At 27.1% G+C, this 16,147-nt stretch overlaps 2 protein-coding genes across 2 annotated transcripts; both read right to left on the bottom strand.

The window, feature by feature from the left end:
- Positions 1–2,060: 2,060 nt before the first annotated feature.
- Positions 2,061–3,386, bottom strand: LOC145194104 (deaminated glutathione amidase-like). The gene has a single exon (XM_080071703.2). It carries the CDS (start codon positions 3,025–3,027, stop codon positions 2,122–2,124), a length of 906 nt encoding a protein of 301 aa, XP_079927829.2. The 5' UTR covers positions 3,028–3,386; the 3' UTR covers positions 2,061–2,121.
- A 32-nt stretch (positions 3,387–3,418) lies between these two features.
- LOC145194103 (mitochondrial inner membrane m-AAA protease component AFG3L2-like) lies at positions 3,419–15,594 on the bottom strand. Its single transcript, XM_090068231.1, has 16 exons — positions 15,350–15,594; positions 13,057–13,183; positions 9,046–9,335; positions 8,444–8,574; positions 7,895–8,003; positions 7,491–7,561; positions 7,054–7,156; positions 6,517–6,811; positions 6,233–6,362; positions 6,007–6,104; positions 5,635–5,745; positions 5,214–5,329; positions 4,950–5,030; positions 4,735–4,854; positions 4,155–4,349; positions 3,419–3,866 (listed from the first exon to the last, which is right to left on the bottom strand). The coding sequence occupies exons 1-16, from the start codon at positions 15,398–15,400 to the stop codon at positions 3,651–3,653; spliced, it is 2,244 nt and encodes a 747-aa protein (XP_089924357.1). The 5' UTR covers positions 15,401–15,594; the 3' UTR covers positions 3,419–3,650.
- Positions 15,595–16,147: the final 553 nt, after the last annotated feature.

Here is a 16,147-nt window from a genome sequence, read left to right as displayed (position 1 = left end):
ACAATCTTTCAACCTCAATACAACAAGACACTTTAAAGTTTACTTAGGTTATGAAAATTCAAGTCTGAAAGTTTAAATAGCCTTGTAATTGGATAAGAATCAGCACAAAAGATAAAGAAAAAAAACTTAGCAACGCATTAGTAACATCATAACAATATCTTTTTTATTAGTAAATACAATTCCGTGAGTTTATCGGTGTATACAAATCTACGTGCTTATATTTGGAAATTAATCTATGATGCTTTCGTTGGATAATAATAATAATAATAATAATAATAATAATAATAATAATAATAATAATAATAATAAAAACAATAATAATAATAATAATAATAATAATAATAATAACAATAATAATAACAATAATAATAATAATAATAATAATAATAATAATAATAATAATAATAATAATAATAATAATAATAATAATAATAAAAACAATAATAATAATAATAATAATAATAATAACAACAATAATAACAATAATAATAATAATAATAATAATAATAATAATAATAATAATAATAATAATAATAATAATAATAATAAAAATAATAGTAACAACAATAATAACAATAATAATAATAATAATAACAATAATAATAAAAACAATAATAATAATAACAATAATAATAATAATATCAAAAATAATAATAATAATAATAGTAATAACAATAATAATAATAATAATAAAAAGAATAACAATAATAATAATAATAATAAAAAGAATAATAATAATAATAATAGTAACAATAATAATAATAATAACAATAACAATAATAACAATAATAATAACAACAACAACAATAATAATAATAATAATAATAATAATAATAATAATAGCAATAATAACAATAATAATAATAATAATAAAAATGATAATAATAATAATAATAATAATAATAATAATAATAATAATAATAATAATAATAATAATGATAATGATAATAATAATGATAATAAATTGGTGAACTTGTAAGTCACATATAAGTTGTAGAAAATTTTTTTTCTACGAAGCAAAAATCATATGGATTCTTTTTTGGTTACTTTTTCAAAGTGTTTAAAAAAAAAGAAAAAAAGAAATTAAAAAACTATTACTGCAAATATTTAATATTACTATTGTTTTGTTCCATTATCACAATTATAAATATTGTCAAACGGTAAACAATACAAGCAAACCCCATTGTTTAGGAGTTCAAGAAAATGTTATAAGTCATTTTTAACGTTCAATCAAATATATTTATCGTGAGAATTTATCTCAATAGAACCGCTAGCAATTGACCACAAATGTGGAACTGCGAGTTTTTTTATTCTTCTATTCTATAAAAACTCTTCTATAACAAACCCGTCACTATCCATCTTCTATAACAAACCCGTCACCATTTTTTTGGGAAACATCTGCTTCTAACAGAGCATTGTTTTTCAGGTTTAGGGTTATGTTTCAATTCGATTTTCACATTCAACTAAAAACCTTCAAAAATTTACTATTTATTTTATGGTATTTGACAACTTTCAAAATTATTATAATTTTGTAATGATTATGATCTTGTAATGGTCACTATGAGGGGTAAAAAACCTTAAAGTAAACAGTGAAGATTTAATTCATCACGTCTAAATAATTTTTTTTAAATATTAAATATACTCGGCAACTTAAACGAATTCAAGTCGAAATTTCTAATTCAATACTAATCTGTGTAAGATACAGAACTTGCGCACATAACGGAGATAACACAGTGGTATTTGAGGATACCACAAATAAATGCAATTGAAGTAGTGAAACTGGCTAAAATGTTTATAACCTCTGTAATTTTGTTTAAAATTGCTATAGAAGCATGCAAACCTATTGAAAAGTCTTTTTTTAACGCACAAAAAAAAAAAAAAAAAGAGCGGTAGAGAACCTTTGAAGAATGATAATCATTATCTGAGTTAGAGGCAACACCTAGTATACAAAAAATATGATGCAACTGCAATTTTTCTCATCTTTTTTAATAAACAGTTCTTTTTGAGACCAGGGGATTTGGAATACGACTAAAATCAAGTCTAAACATGAATTAACAGACTTTAACAAATGTTGCAAACTCTTGTTTAACTCCAAGTTTCACTTAATTTTACAAGGTTGCTTTACTTCAGGGGATTATTATACAGATCATATCTGCGATGATTGAAAACTGGCATTTGCTTACGAACGGAATCAACCAAATTTAAATCAATGTTAGCTATACATATGTTGTTACCTTCACTACATTCTGCTATCACAGTTCCCCAAGGATCTACTACTAACGCATGACCAAAACTGGTTCTATTCTCGGTATGTTTTCCAGTTTGAGCAGCAGCTACTACGTAGCATTGATTTTCGATTGCGCGTGCTCGTAACAGAACGTGCCAATGGGCGAGTCCAGTTATAAGCGTAAATGCTGAAGGAAAGGTTAGGATGTGTGCACCAAGTTGTCGATTTATCAATGAAATCTCTGGAAAACGTAGATCATAGCAACAAAGCAATCCAATTTTACCAGCTGGCGTATCAACTGGATTTTCGATCTTGTTACCTGGCGTCACAACTGAACTTTCTTTCAATACAGTACCTGGGATGTCAACATCAAATAAGTGGAGCTTCCTATATACACTCACTAATTTACCCTCTGAATTAATCATGACATGCGAATTGTAAATAAAATTCTCTAAAGCCAGGTTTTTTTCATGAAATCCACCAAGCGACAGCCATACAGACTTCTTTTTAGCTAGATTCTTGTAATATTCTATTGTAGTATCTTCCAAAGTTTGAGCCATTTTAATTGAATCAGCTTTGCTTTCAGCAATATAATCAAAACATTCAGGAAGAAATACAACTTTAGCTCCTTCATCAGATGCCTCGCTTATTAGCTCCGTGCAAATCCGAATGTTTCTTTCTCGGTCACTGGTGGAATTCATTTGACAAACTGCAATTCGCTGTTTAGCTGGATAAGATGAACTGTTTCGGTTCATTACTTTGATAGAAAGAATGATTTTAACAGTTGATTTACGAAACATATATTTTAAGTACCCCTAAGGAAAAACAAAATATCTAACTTTTAAAGAAACAATCATGAGACACGATTTACTTTCAACAGGGATGTTTCATTCTATTTAAAACCTTTTGCTTTTAAAGAATGAAACGAAGCAAAAAAAAATATTTATATAAGCTTAAATCTGTTATAAGTTGGAATGGCTACTCGCGTTAATGCATAATACATAATAGGTAAAAAATCATACACCCTAATTTTTCATTGTTCTAAAAGACTTGAGATGAAAAAAAAAATTTTTGTTATAAAATTTGACAAAACTAAGGTGACGATTTAAAACCGAAGGAGAAAGAAAAAAAGTGATGTGTAATTGGAACTCCACAAAAATAAACCGTAAAGTTGATTGAAAACAAATGACATACCTTTAGTATAAACAAAATTAATTTTAAAACCCTCAAAAAGATTCATACATTAATACTGTCTTGGTAAATGTTACGGTCCGCGAACTAACACTTCTTTTTATGCCACAACTTACAAATATAAACAGCAATTGTTGTATCATGAGCTTATTGTGTGTTATGAGTCTCAATTTTCAAACCTTAAAACAAGGAGCTAAAGTTAGTGGTAAAAAAATCTGGCGACGAACGTTGCCTAATTTACAGGAAGCGGTTTTTCACTATCATCGTTTTCTTTAATTTCATCTTCAAGTTCTTTAAGACCCTCTGGTAGCGTAGTATCCTCTTCTTCACTACCAGTTCCGGCAACAAAATCTTCGTAGGTTGATAATTCTTTGAAAGGTCTGGGGCCAAGTAGATCAATCATGTCTTGACGTTTAAGAACTTCTTGCTCTAGCAAACGCAATGCCACCTACAAAAATAAAAAATTCTTACAAAAAAATTTCTTAAACTCATCTCAAATTAACCTTATTGTTCTTTAAATGTCTTTTTTTTCCTTTTTTATAAAAAAAATATATGTTCAAGCTATAAGATTTTTATTTAAAAAAAAATAAAGATACAAACATATACTTGTATATGCACAAACATAGGCTAAAATATATAACACAGGCTTACACATGTACAATTAGGTAAAAACAATTTAAAACTCAATAAAATAATTTTTGTTGTTATCTTGGGGAAAAGAAAAGAGATTTTTTACCTTTTCAATGTCTGCTTTATGTTTCAAGAGAAGTTCACGGGTTCTAGAGTGTGCTCGATCAATCAACTCTCTTACTTCTTCATCAATGAGTTGTGCTGTTGCTTCACTGTACGGTTTATCAAGCGTTTGTTCACCTTCACGTGGCAATTGAAAAGAAATATTTCCCACTTTTTCGTTCATGCCAAATGTAACAACCTTAAAGTGCAATAAAGCTAACTTATAAACTTTGATTAGCCTAAATATATTTTAGATTTTTTTTTTTTTTATAATTGTGTAAAAAATGCTGAAAATAAAAAAGGATTCTGTAGATTGAAATTAAATTTAAAAATTCCTTCTTTGATAAATAGAGTCATCTTCATTCAGTTGTTAAAATACCATAACAAACCTTTATTGTATAATATTATTCAACATTATGTAAAACTGATAAATGATTTCGGGTATGATCTGTTCCATAAAATAAAATACCGAAAAAAATTCAAAAAATTCAAAACGTAATACTTTTTAATTACTATTCAGGAAATTTCATAAAAGCATTCCATTTTCAATGAAGTAGAAAAATTAGTAAAAAATAAATAATAACCTGGGCATATGCACTTTGAGTAATTTTACTTAGATCATCTTGAGCACCTGTTGTTATCCTGCCAAAGAATATTTCTTCAGACACTCGACCGCCTATTGTCATACACATACGGTCAAACAACTAGAGAAAAATAAATTTAAGGAAGTTTATTTCTTTGTTGACAATGAAGAGAAAAAGAAACAAATAAATTTAATAAACATTTCTCATATAAAAACCTGTTCTTTTGAGTAAAGATATTGTTCTTTTGGTAAGTATTGAGCATAGCCCAGACCTTTACCACGTGGTATGATGGAAACCTAATAATATCATTACTGTATTACATGCATATTGCTTTACAAGAAATATTGAAAAATCTTTTTAATGAAAAATATATGATGACTAAAATAATAAAGTTGCAAAAGAAAAAAAAAACAACAGAATCACAGATAAAAAATATGCAAAACATTTATCTGAGGGTCAATAGAGTAAAAAAAACCTACTTTAAGTAAGGGGTCTGCATTTTCAAGGAACCAGCCAGCAACTGCATGACCAGCTTCATGATAAGCTACTACCTTTTTTTCATCAGGCTGTAATACCTGTGTCTTTTTCTCAAGCCCTATTAAATAAATACCTTTTGTAACCAAAGACTCTACAGATAGCAAATGTATGCTGTCTAAAGAAACATAAAATAGTGAAAAATTTGTACTACTATAAACATTTGTACTATTATATTTTTACTTATAAATTGTAATAATAATTCTTTTATACTTTATTTACAAGTAGTTATATAAGAATAATTATAATACAAAAATAATACTTTCTTTTTTTTCAATTCTATTAGACATCATTAAATATCAAATACATGTAATATAGTTAATTGACAATAAAAATCAATGCATGACCACACATTCAAATTTTTACCAGCAATGACTCTTTCAATGGCAGCTTCAAAGTGTTTTAGTTCAATATTCTTGGCTAAAGATCTGGCAGCTATTAGTGCTGCTTCATTGCACACATTTGCAATATCAGCACCTAAAGAAAAGGAAAAACTTTTATCATTTTTATATACTTTACTATTATCATTATGGTGGCAAGAGTATGATGATAAGATGAATGATGGCAAGAAATGCAAAAACTATTTTGTAAATAACCATGAGTTTTAAATGATAATTTATATTAAACTCAGACTAAAAGAGGAAAAAAAAGAATTTTTAAACTAATTTGCTCTTAATATCTTATGAAAACTGTAATGAGACTTATCTAAAATTAAATGTAGAATTAAAAACTATTTACCAGTAAATCCTGGAGTTAGAGCAGCCATTTTCCTTGATAATTCATTTGGTTCCAAATCAGTTTTTAAGGGTCGAATATGTACTTTAAATATTGAAACCCTAAAGGATTTAAGTTTATGACAAAAATAATTTTATTTCTACTTTTTAAATTTCTACTTTTTTTATAACGATAATAAAAAAAAACGTTATCAAAAAATAATTTTACATTAGGAGGTTTCTGATATTACCTTCCTTTGATATCAGGTGGGGCCAAATAGATTTGCCTGTCAAACCGTCCAGGTCGCATGAGGGCCGGGTCAAGAACATCTGGCCGGTTAGTACCAGCCATGACAATTACATTTGTAGTTGAAGTGAAACCTGTAAGTCAAACTTACTATCAATAAAAAGATAACACAAGTACTATATTTACAACATGATACCAAATATACCAAACAAAACACCATCTTTGTTTGAATTCCATCTATATATTTATATCTTTTGTAATTTTAAGTATAACAACTTAAAGTCTTACCATCCATTTCAACTAACATTTGATTTAATGTATTTTCACGCTCATCATGACCACCGAAACCACCACTACGGCCACGAGCACGACCTACTGCATCAATTTCGTCAATAAAAATGATACATGGTGCATTTTTGCGTGCTTGAGCAAATAAGTCACGAACTCGTGCTGGACCAACACCAACAAACATTTCAAGAAATTCTGATCCAGATACAGATAAAAAAGGAACACCTGCTTCACCAGCTGTAGCTTTTGCTAGAAGTGTTTTTCCAGTTCCAGGAGGGCCAGATAAAATGGCACCCTAAGATTAATCTCTATCTAATTCAGATACATTTCTAATTAAACAGGATTTATGGAAAACTTAAATAAAGCATAATCAAGCAAATCTGGAAATATAAAATTCAATGAGTGCATTCATTTGCCTTGCTTTGAATTAAATCAATTTTGTTAAAGAAAAAAGAACACACAGCTGTTCTAGATAAAACTTAGTAAATTAGCAATCAATAAAAATTAAATACTACTCTGTGAGAAAATCATAAATACCTTTGGGATTTTTGCACCTAGATCCAAATACTTTTCAGGATGTTTTAAAAAATTAACAAACTCCATGATTTCAACTTTGGCTTCTTCACAACCTGCAACATCTCTGTAAGATAAAAGTTCTCTTTAAAGTATCACGTGAATTTATGCTACAAATATCAAAACAAATAGATAAAATCAGTGACTTCTGAAAAGAGTGAAGAAAAACCACTGAAATGCTGATCACGACATATTTACTAGAGCAACAGTATTTATGAAACACAAAACTTATTTTCATGATGTATTTCAAACTTTGGATCTTTTTTAAGAATATTAAAATGGTCTTAATTAAAAGATAGAATCTTAATCAAAGGATACACTCTCAATCAAAAGATAAAACCTTAATCATAAGATACAATCTCAATCAAAAGATACAACCTCAATTATAAGACAAATCTTACTTAAACTTGGTCTTAATTGCAGTTTCTTTGTTGAAAAACTTGGCAGTTGATTTTCCAACACCAAAAATCCCCTAGAAAATATTTTAATAAAATTAAAATTTAGAAAAAAAAAATCAAATAAAAGAAAAATATAAAATTTTTAAAAATGCAAATGTAAAAATGTTTTCATTTAAGCTGACCAGACATAGTTTTATGGCAACACATGATGCAATACACATTATGAGTGAGTTTAAAAATTAATAACATGATATATAATAACATAATAATATAGCACCACGTGACATGTTCACAAAAGTATTACTTCTATAAAATATTTTGCAAATAGTGATAAGTTCTTAAGATATATTTGGCTAAGAAAAAAAAATATTAAAAAAAAAGTTTTTAATGATCTTTTAATAACATACTCCAGGACCACTGCCTTTGCTGCCAGCACCCATACCAAACAACTTTCTGCTTGAAAAAATCAAAAATCCAAGAAGCAGCAAAGCTGGTATATTTTTTATAATGTCTGCCCTATAAAAAAGAAAAAAAACAATTGTGTTAATAAATGTTGATGTCTTGAATGTGAAGACATTCAAGAAATATACATAAAAAAAAAAACAAAAACAAAAACAAAATGAAAAATATGTTCAAGTTAAGTTGTCAGCACTCAAAACAACACTTTTTCAAAGCTTAAGATTTCCCTTTTTTTTTTTTAATTAAAAAACTTTTTACTAAACTAATCATAATTTCTTCTCAACATCATGTTAATGGTGATGTTAATTTTTTGTTGAATTTTCATTTTCTAATTCAGTGCAAATTCTAATTCTAATTCAGAATAAGCAACTTGAAGAATTTGAATAGAGAATAACACATTGAACATGCATTACTATGAATTACAAGTATTAAACTATCAATACTAATCCATCAACCTAAAAATTATTTTCATAAAAAAGCAAGAACAAAATTGTTACATTTCAACAGGGGATTGCCTTTGGTAAATGACAGGAACAAAATGTGCTGAGTCAACACCAAGTTCACTTTGACACACCTCCATACTACGTTCAAAGCTATCAACAGATCCAATTGTGAAATAAAGATGGCTCTAAAACAATTATTTTCCAATGATCATATAGCTAATTGTTACAAAAAAAATATTTTTTAAAGCTTTCTTTTCTATCATTTTATTTAAGTTTGTTAAAGGCTTGTCATTTGTTGGTATTTCAGAGGCAGTTGTTACTTACGATAGAGCTGCTTTATATAAAAACAGTATGTAATGAAAAAACATTTTAAGAGTAGTTTTTTAAGATAAATCAAGATAAATAGACTTTAGTTCTTTGGAATCATAACTTGAATTTTATTTTGAGTGATTTTCATATATTTGTTCATAAATGTTTTAAAAAAAAATTTAAATAAAAAAAAAAAACTTTAATAGAAAAAATAAACAAATAAAAAAATCTAAACAACATAAACTTTATGAGAAAATACAGATTTGCTAAACTTATTTGCTAACCACTATTTATCTGTAAAACACCCCAGCTCCACTCGAATAAAACATTTAAACTAGATTTATCACCTCTTGGGGATTACTCTTGAGGAAAACATTAGCAGTATTGCGATCAACAATCACCACGCGATCTACTTCACCTTTACTTAAGTAATCTGATCTAAATTCTTGCCAATTAATTTCTTTTGTAACAGGTACATTTTGAAAGTATATGTATGCTGCAAAGAAACATGCACCACCAAATAATAGAATGTTTTGCTGATGCTTCATTAGCTCCTGCCACCAATCTGGTCCTCCATTTTTATTACCACCACCAGAAGGAAAACCTCGACTAAATCCAGCTGGGTTTGAGTTTGTAGCTAAAAAAAAAAAATTTAATAAAAGTACAGCACAGGTTTTATTTGTTATAATAACAGGTTACCTTTTACTTGTTATAAGCTTCAATAAGTCTTACAACATCAGAATTTTATTCTATTTTTCAAAGATTTTTTAAAATCAAAATAAAGAAAATAACATCTTATATTTGTAAAATAGTTATTAGTTGAATTTTAAGAGAGAACACACAATCACATCAAATAAGGGAAAGTGGCTTATCATAACAATTTTGTAAATAAATATTAACAGTTCACCATTATATTAATGAAACTTAATGTTTTTTGAGTACACAGTATTTAGTTTAAATTAGATAACAAAAGTTAATATAAACTTTTTATGCAAATAAATTGCATCCAATACTGTATCTTTTTTTAAAAAAATTGTGTATAGTTTGCAAAAAAAGGTTACATTTACAGGTAGAATTTATAAAAAAAAAAAAAAATATATTTAAAGATAATTTCAGCTTAATTTTTTTAACATATAAAACTTTCAATTTTTTTGTTAATTTTTACATATTATTAAATAGAATCACTCAAATAGATTCAATTTCAATGAACTTGTACAAAAAGTAAAAACTTTATGTATGTATGTATGTATGTATGTATGTATGTATGTATGTATGTATGTATGTATGTATGTATGTATGTATGTATGTATGTATGTATGTATGTATGTATGAATGTACGTACGTACATTCGTATGTACATACATACATATGCATGCATGCATATAGTTAAGTTCCTAATCTTTCAAGCAGGTCTCCTATAAACCAGTAGCCCATTTCCTTTTAAACTGGGGGCTTGAGGGGCCATAAACATGGCTCTGATATAAATAATATATCTGAATATAAATATTTTGAATACTATTTGTGTACAGTATCTTCATAAAAAAATCATTATAAATTACATTACAAGTTTTTTTTACTTGACTTACAAATCAAAAAAATAAATTAATACTTATGAACTAGTTATTTTTTAGAAGTTTATCAACTCTTTCTAACTTGAATTATTATTAGCCATTAGTTCTCTGCTAGCTAACTAACCTCAAATGTATGTATCTCTTTCTTTGGCCTGTTCAAAGACATAACAAGTATTTTTAAATATCATTTTTATACATCTTTCAACAGATTGTGTATGAAAGGGGACTTTCGGTACTTTGACTGGAGTATTAAAAAAAACTCTTTAACTGCTTCAGTAAATAGGTGACATGCTAGAGGGGGTTTAGCAATTGTCTATAAGTTTCTTGCCTGTAAGCTTCAACAAAAGATTGCTTCCATGATGTCACTATAAGTCTTTCAAACCCTAATAGACTTATGCACAAATTGAAGTGAATCCTGTTTCCTCTTAACTTTACTACTTTATCAATGTCTTCTATTTGCTCTTTTTCTATCTGACTCCAGAGCAGGAACTTTGCAGACTAAGGGTGAGCATACCATACTGATCATTTGAAAAGTGGGTAAAACAATATCAATTACCTTCTGAGTTTGATATTTTAGTAATTGCATCTGATTAAGTAAGTATATTGCTTCCTCCACCCAACTATAATTTACTTTAACGCTAAACCAGTTGGGACATAGACAGCTACTATGTACTCAACAATCAATCTCAACTGATTTAAATTTTTATCTGGTTATTCCATGCTTACACACCCAGACTCTGTAAAATCTTAAGGCAGTAGTAAGCCTCTACTAGGAAAAATAGGACCCATTTCTAGTGATGCTAGTCTTTTTGGCAGAAATCCAAATTTAATAGATGTTTCTATCTGGTATCCATAGCTCTGATCAGTGCTCAGATTTTAAGAAGCATTTTTATAAAGTTTTGCAAAGTCTCACCTACTCTTAACACTATATAATATATGTAGATAGTTAAGAGTAGGTGAGACTTTGCAAAACTTTATAAAGTCTGAATAAATTTCATGGTTCATTTGCTTATTGAATGTCTTTCCAAGCCGCCATGATCATTGGTTGTTGCTTTGAGTGGGCCATCAAGTAATTTAATTATCCTCCTTAGCCCTAGCTCCCCAGCGTCTAACTGATTGTATCTATCCTCCTGTCCATCCAGTATTTAAATTGGTACTATCAGAGATTACAGGTAACAGTTTTAAATGCAAAGATCTTTCTTTAAGCCATTTCACTAAATGATCTGCAATTATCTCTACAGTTTTTTTGAAATCTGATTCTTCAGAGAAAAAATGGAAAAAATTAATTTGCACTAATTTGTACACAGTATATTATTCTTCTTTTACTAGACCTAGACATATTCTGCCTTCAACATTGATAGATTTTTTACTATGCTCTCTTGACTATATTATCATTAATGATAAGATTAGTATTTCTTGTAACAACCTTAGCATTAATAAAAGCAGTTGTTTTTTGCAAAGTCTCACCTAAACTTATATGATGCCTCAAACTTGCTAAAGCTACTTTTTTACATTCATGGTGTTATATAAAGCAATTTTTCCTTAACTTCTTTGCTTGTTTTATTAATATTCATTTCTCTTTCATGATTGGGATCTTCAGAGACCTCATTTATATTTTTTATTATTTTTGTGAGAGATAAAATAATGTTTTAACATTTTTAGAAATATATTGGTGCAAAACAGATTATCCAATATGTTGTGTTGTGTATAAATACTAGAGTATAGTAAAACAATCACAGCAAAGTCAGAATAATTGCAATATTATTTTTTAGTAGTTTGTAAAAAATTGTTTTACTATACTGTTATTTATTTAACCTATGTATATAAATAAGGTAAAGTTCAGGAAAGACATGCTGAATTTATTAATGCAGCAATATTGTTACACCTTGTAAATGTGCAGTTCATGTTATCATGCCTAGTTTGAATCTAAAATCAAAACAAAATAAATATCATATACCACTTTTACAACAGGATGCTTTAAATAATAAATTACTTTTACAAACAGGATATTAATGTTTAGATATTATTTTGGTGCATGTTGTATATCAGACTAAATTCTAAAGTTTATTAATTTTATTAGCATTTTAAATTTAGTTTGCTTAACTGTATAATACTTGTTTAACACATTAAAATTACTGTTATTCATTATCAATACAATGAGTATTGATAATGAAAAACAGTAAGTTTAATGTGTTAAACAGAAAGAACAAAAATTGATATATAGTGTGAGCCACCTTCTTTGCATGATTCACTAAAATATTATCATCATTGTTCTTGTAGTCAAGTGATTTTTTGTTACTTTTTTTGATTTTTTTCTAATTGGAGACTAAACAATATAACTCCAGGTATATTTTGATTATCTCTGTCATATTATTAGATCTGTCATTAATGTAGGAATGTGTTTCATTTGGTGTAATAACAGTTAGCTAAATTGATGGCCTATTTCATACACCACTTGTTACCAATCAAAATACAGAATTTTTAGAAAATCATAACTGAACAAGTTTTGTGTCTTGGCAAATTTTTTTTATTACCTCTTGACAATAAAACATGTTAGAACAAGTTACTTGGTATGCAGTATTAGGTCAGTAAAGGATATAAGGTCACTTACTCTTTCTATATGATTTTTTTAAAGCTTTCTATATGATTTTTTTAAAGCTTTCTATATGATTTTTTTAAAGCTTTCTATATGATTTTTTTAAACAAGAGTTTTTATTTTTCTTGATTAGCAAGTTTTAGTGATATTAGAAAATACCATGAAAAAATACAAAGAAAAATATTATTTACATGATTTTGCGGGAGCTGGTTTCTTCTGAGAGCCTTTAGGGAAAAACTTTCCAAAGCCACTAGGTGGTTCTGAGCTGTATAAACTTTTTGATGAAAAATTCCATGACCTATTTTTCAATTGATGAACCTGAAAAAAAAAAATTATTTAACATGCTCATAAAAATACTTAAAATATTCATAACTATACTTTAATTCTTACTTTTCTTACAAATTATTATCAGTAAAAACTAATGTCCAAGAAAAATAAAATTATTTTTCTAATCAATAAACAATTATCAAATTTTAACTAACGTATTTTTAAATTACTAAATTAAATATAAACTAAAACTAATGGTTTACATTAACAGAGACTTGCATAGAATGCACACATAAACATGTGATTAAGATACTTAACAAATGTTGTAAACATTATTATATCAAAATGCTTCATAATGACTAGTAATACATTTAAAAATATTTTAATAAGCTTTGATATTTGGTGAGTTGCACATTAAATACCAAAGTTTGTGTCAATAAAACAGCATTTGAATTTAAAAGTGATATGGATAATTTTACAAGGAAATTGGTTTCATCATAAACTGAATTTAAAAGATGTTAAAAAAACTTTTGAAAAAATATTGATCCAAGAGAAGGCAAAGGAAAGGGTTTTGCATCAAACTGTGACTGGTAATGAAAAATTTATACACTGCAATAATCCTAAGCCCAAAGCAAGGCAAACCTGTCACATTGACTTCAAAATCCAGATATCCAAAGGCTTAAAAGTGATGGTGTATCAGTGGTGAGAACAAAAGGTTAAGTGTATTATGAGAAGTCAGAACCTGGTGAAATTATTAGGAGGGGGTAAGGGGAAACTTCATTGGGAACAATAAAACCAGAACATAGCAAGACATGAAATAATTATTTCCCAGCATAATAATATTTGACCAATTTGTCAAACAGAAGCACTTTGTTGGGATGTGCTAATACAATCATTATATTCACCAGACATTTCTCCTTCTGATTACCACTTTTTTTTGGAAAGAGTTATATGAAGAAACCTTAAAAAAAGGAGTATCAAAAAATAAAGTACTTTTAACCATGATATTCACCTATTACCAGAAAAAAAGGAAAGAATATTAGCTTGTATTTGGAAATACTCTGACCTAAAAAGTAACTAATTGCTATTTTTATTTTGCTTTAAAAAAAATAAATAAAAAAATAACAGAAACTTTCACAGAAAATTTTAAACTAAGTTATATTTTAGTTTCCAGCTTCTTTAGCAAAATTTTTTAAAATGACCTTGAAACTGTTTCATCATATCAAAGACTAAAACATTTGAAAAAAAAAAAAAAAATTTTTCTTTTTATTTACTTGTTGTAATTTAAAATAATAGATTGTTATTTCTAAAACTATATACTTTAAAAATTATTTCAAAATTTATTTCAATCATTTATACTAAATAATCTGAATTAACTTGACTAAAACACCAAAAGTTTAAAAATAAGCATCATACAAAGAAGAAACCAATAAGTTAATACTTTTCAGCTGACAAGAAACTGTTATTAAGCAACAACTTTTCTGGATTAGTTCAAACTAAAAACTTGCAATCAAAATACTTTGTTTAAATTTTATAACTATTTAAAAGAGTTTTTAAAGAATATTTATTCAATAGTTGTTACTGTTTAATTTTTTTTTTTTTTTTTTTGATTTATCACTGATTAAAAAAATTTTAGTCATTGATAAATTAACAGAAAGTTTTTAATCATTAATAAAACAAATCAATATTTTTAGCTGTTGATAAAACACATTTTTATTGAATGAATGAATTTTGAATAAATATTTGGTTCAGTAAAGGTAATGTTCATCCAAATTGAACTTTTTGGTTTAGACTATAACTTTTACACTTTTTTAACTACTATTTAATCTAAAACATTTTATGAACCTCATTGCTTGAAGATGAAACATTTAAAAAATACAAAGCTCCAAAATATTAAGGAGTTTAATTTTTCTATTAATTTTTTTTACTTAAAGGGGTTTTAATGTGTTTTCAAGTCTATTCAGAATATTGTAAACAAATTATTTTTTTTTAGCAAGCTCTCCTTTAATATATAAAATGCAATTTGTTTACTTTGAAAAAAAACTTGAAACAGCAGACATGTAACTTTTTATTAAAGCAAATAAAACATTAAAAAAAAGTTATAGTTTTTTCTTAACTTTTCTTTTCTCTTAATAAAATACGCTATCATTTATTGATACAAGAAGTATCTTGTAAAATTACATCAAACAGTATATTAAATCCAAAAACAAAACATACCCAATGACCGAGAGTTCGACCATGCTGAATTCCTCGAAGAATTCCTATCATAACTGATAACCAGGAGATTAGAAGGTAACACTTTGCTTCATAAAAATTTAAGCTGCACTCACATGCTGTGAATGGGTAACTTCTAATACATTTTATAAAATTAATATCATAAAATGTTTTATGTTCTCGGAGGCAAAATGCAGTGCTAAATCAAAACGAATATTTGCTGACAACACTTTTTTTTTAAACCAATTATCGGAAAGTTTTATTCCGAACAGATGAGGAAGCGTCTGGGTATCGTTATCGGTATGAACCGATATTTTGAAACGATAACGATATCAAACGATATGAGTTAGTCTATAAAACGAAAACTTATCGTTTGAAACAATAACTGGCTGAAAATTTTATCGGTTGAAACAATAATATCAGTTATTTGGCTACCTAGAGCACAATTGTTTCATGTCAAGGGAACTACTTCATCTACTATATTGCTGTAGACTTCCAGTTAATGAATAATGTAGAATTTTCAATTTTAATGCTTAAAAACAAAAATATTAACTGTTAAAGATATAAATACAATAAAGAAAAAAATAATTTGTCACAGTTTTAAATAATTTAGCAAGCAAGCAAAAGCCAATTTATGGCAAACCGCAAGAATAACTAAGTATTTAATATTAACAATATGATTTACCAGCTATATATAAACTAAATTTTATTTGACAAAAACAAATGGGTCATTATTTTTATTACAAATGAAATAATATATGAAATATGAAAAACGAAAGCATGAAATAACTGACCGTATTT

Source organism: Hydra viridissima, unplaced genomic scaffold (genome assembly GCF_058129835.1).
Source record: "Hydra viridissima isolate aposymbiotic clone 2 unplaced genomic scaffold, HvirCarnegie_v1 scaffold_12, whole genome shotgun sequence".
In the NCBI taxonomy this organism is placed as follows: domain Eukaryota; kingdom Metazoa; phylum Cnidaria; class Hydrozoa; order Anthoathecata; family Hydridae; genus Hydra; species Hydra viridissima.
Note: the sequence above shows the minus strand (reverse complement) of the source record. Positions and strands in the feature narration are given on the sequence as shown.

Bases quoted from the DNA above. Each gene is read 5' to 3' on its own strand.
- LOC145194104 (XM_080071703.2), bottom strand. From the start codon at position 3,027: ATGTTTCGTAAATCAACTGTTAAAATCATTCTTTCTATCAAAGTAATG.
- LOC145194103 (XM_090068231.1), bottom strand. From the start codon at position 15,400: ATGATAGGAATTCTTCGAGGAATTCAGCATGGTCGAACTCTCGGTCAT. The intron at 13,184-15,349 runs GTATGTTTTGTT...TTTTTTTTTCAG, and splicing joins GTCGAACTCTCGGTCATTGG to GTTCATCAATTGAAAAATAG. The intron at 9,336-13,056 runs GTAAATAATATT...TTTTTTTTTTAG, and splicing joins ACCAGCTCCCGCAAAATCAT to CTACAAACTCAAACCCAGCT.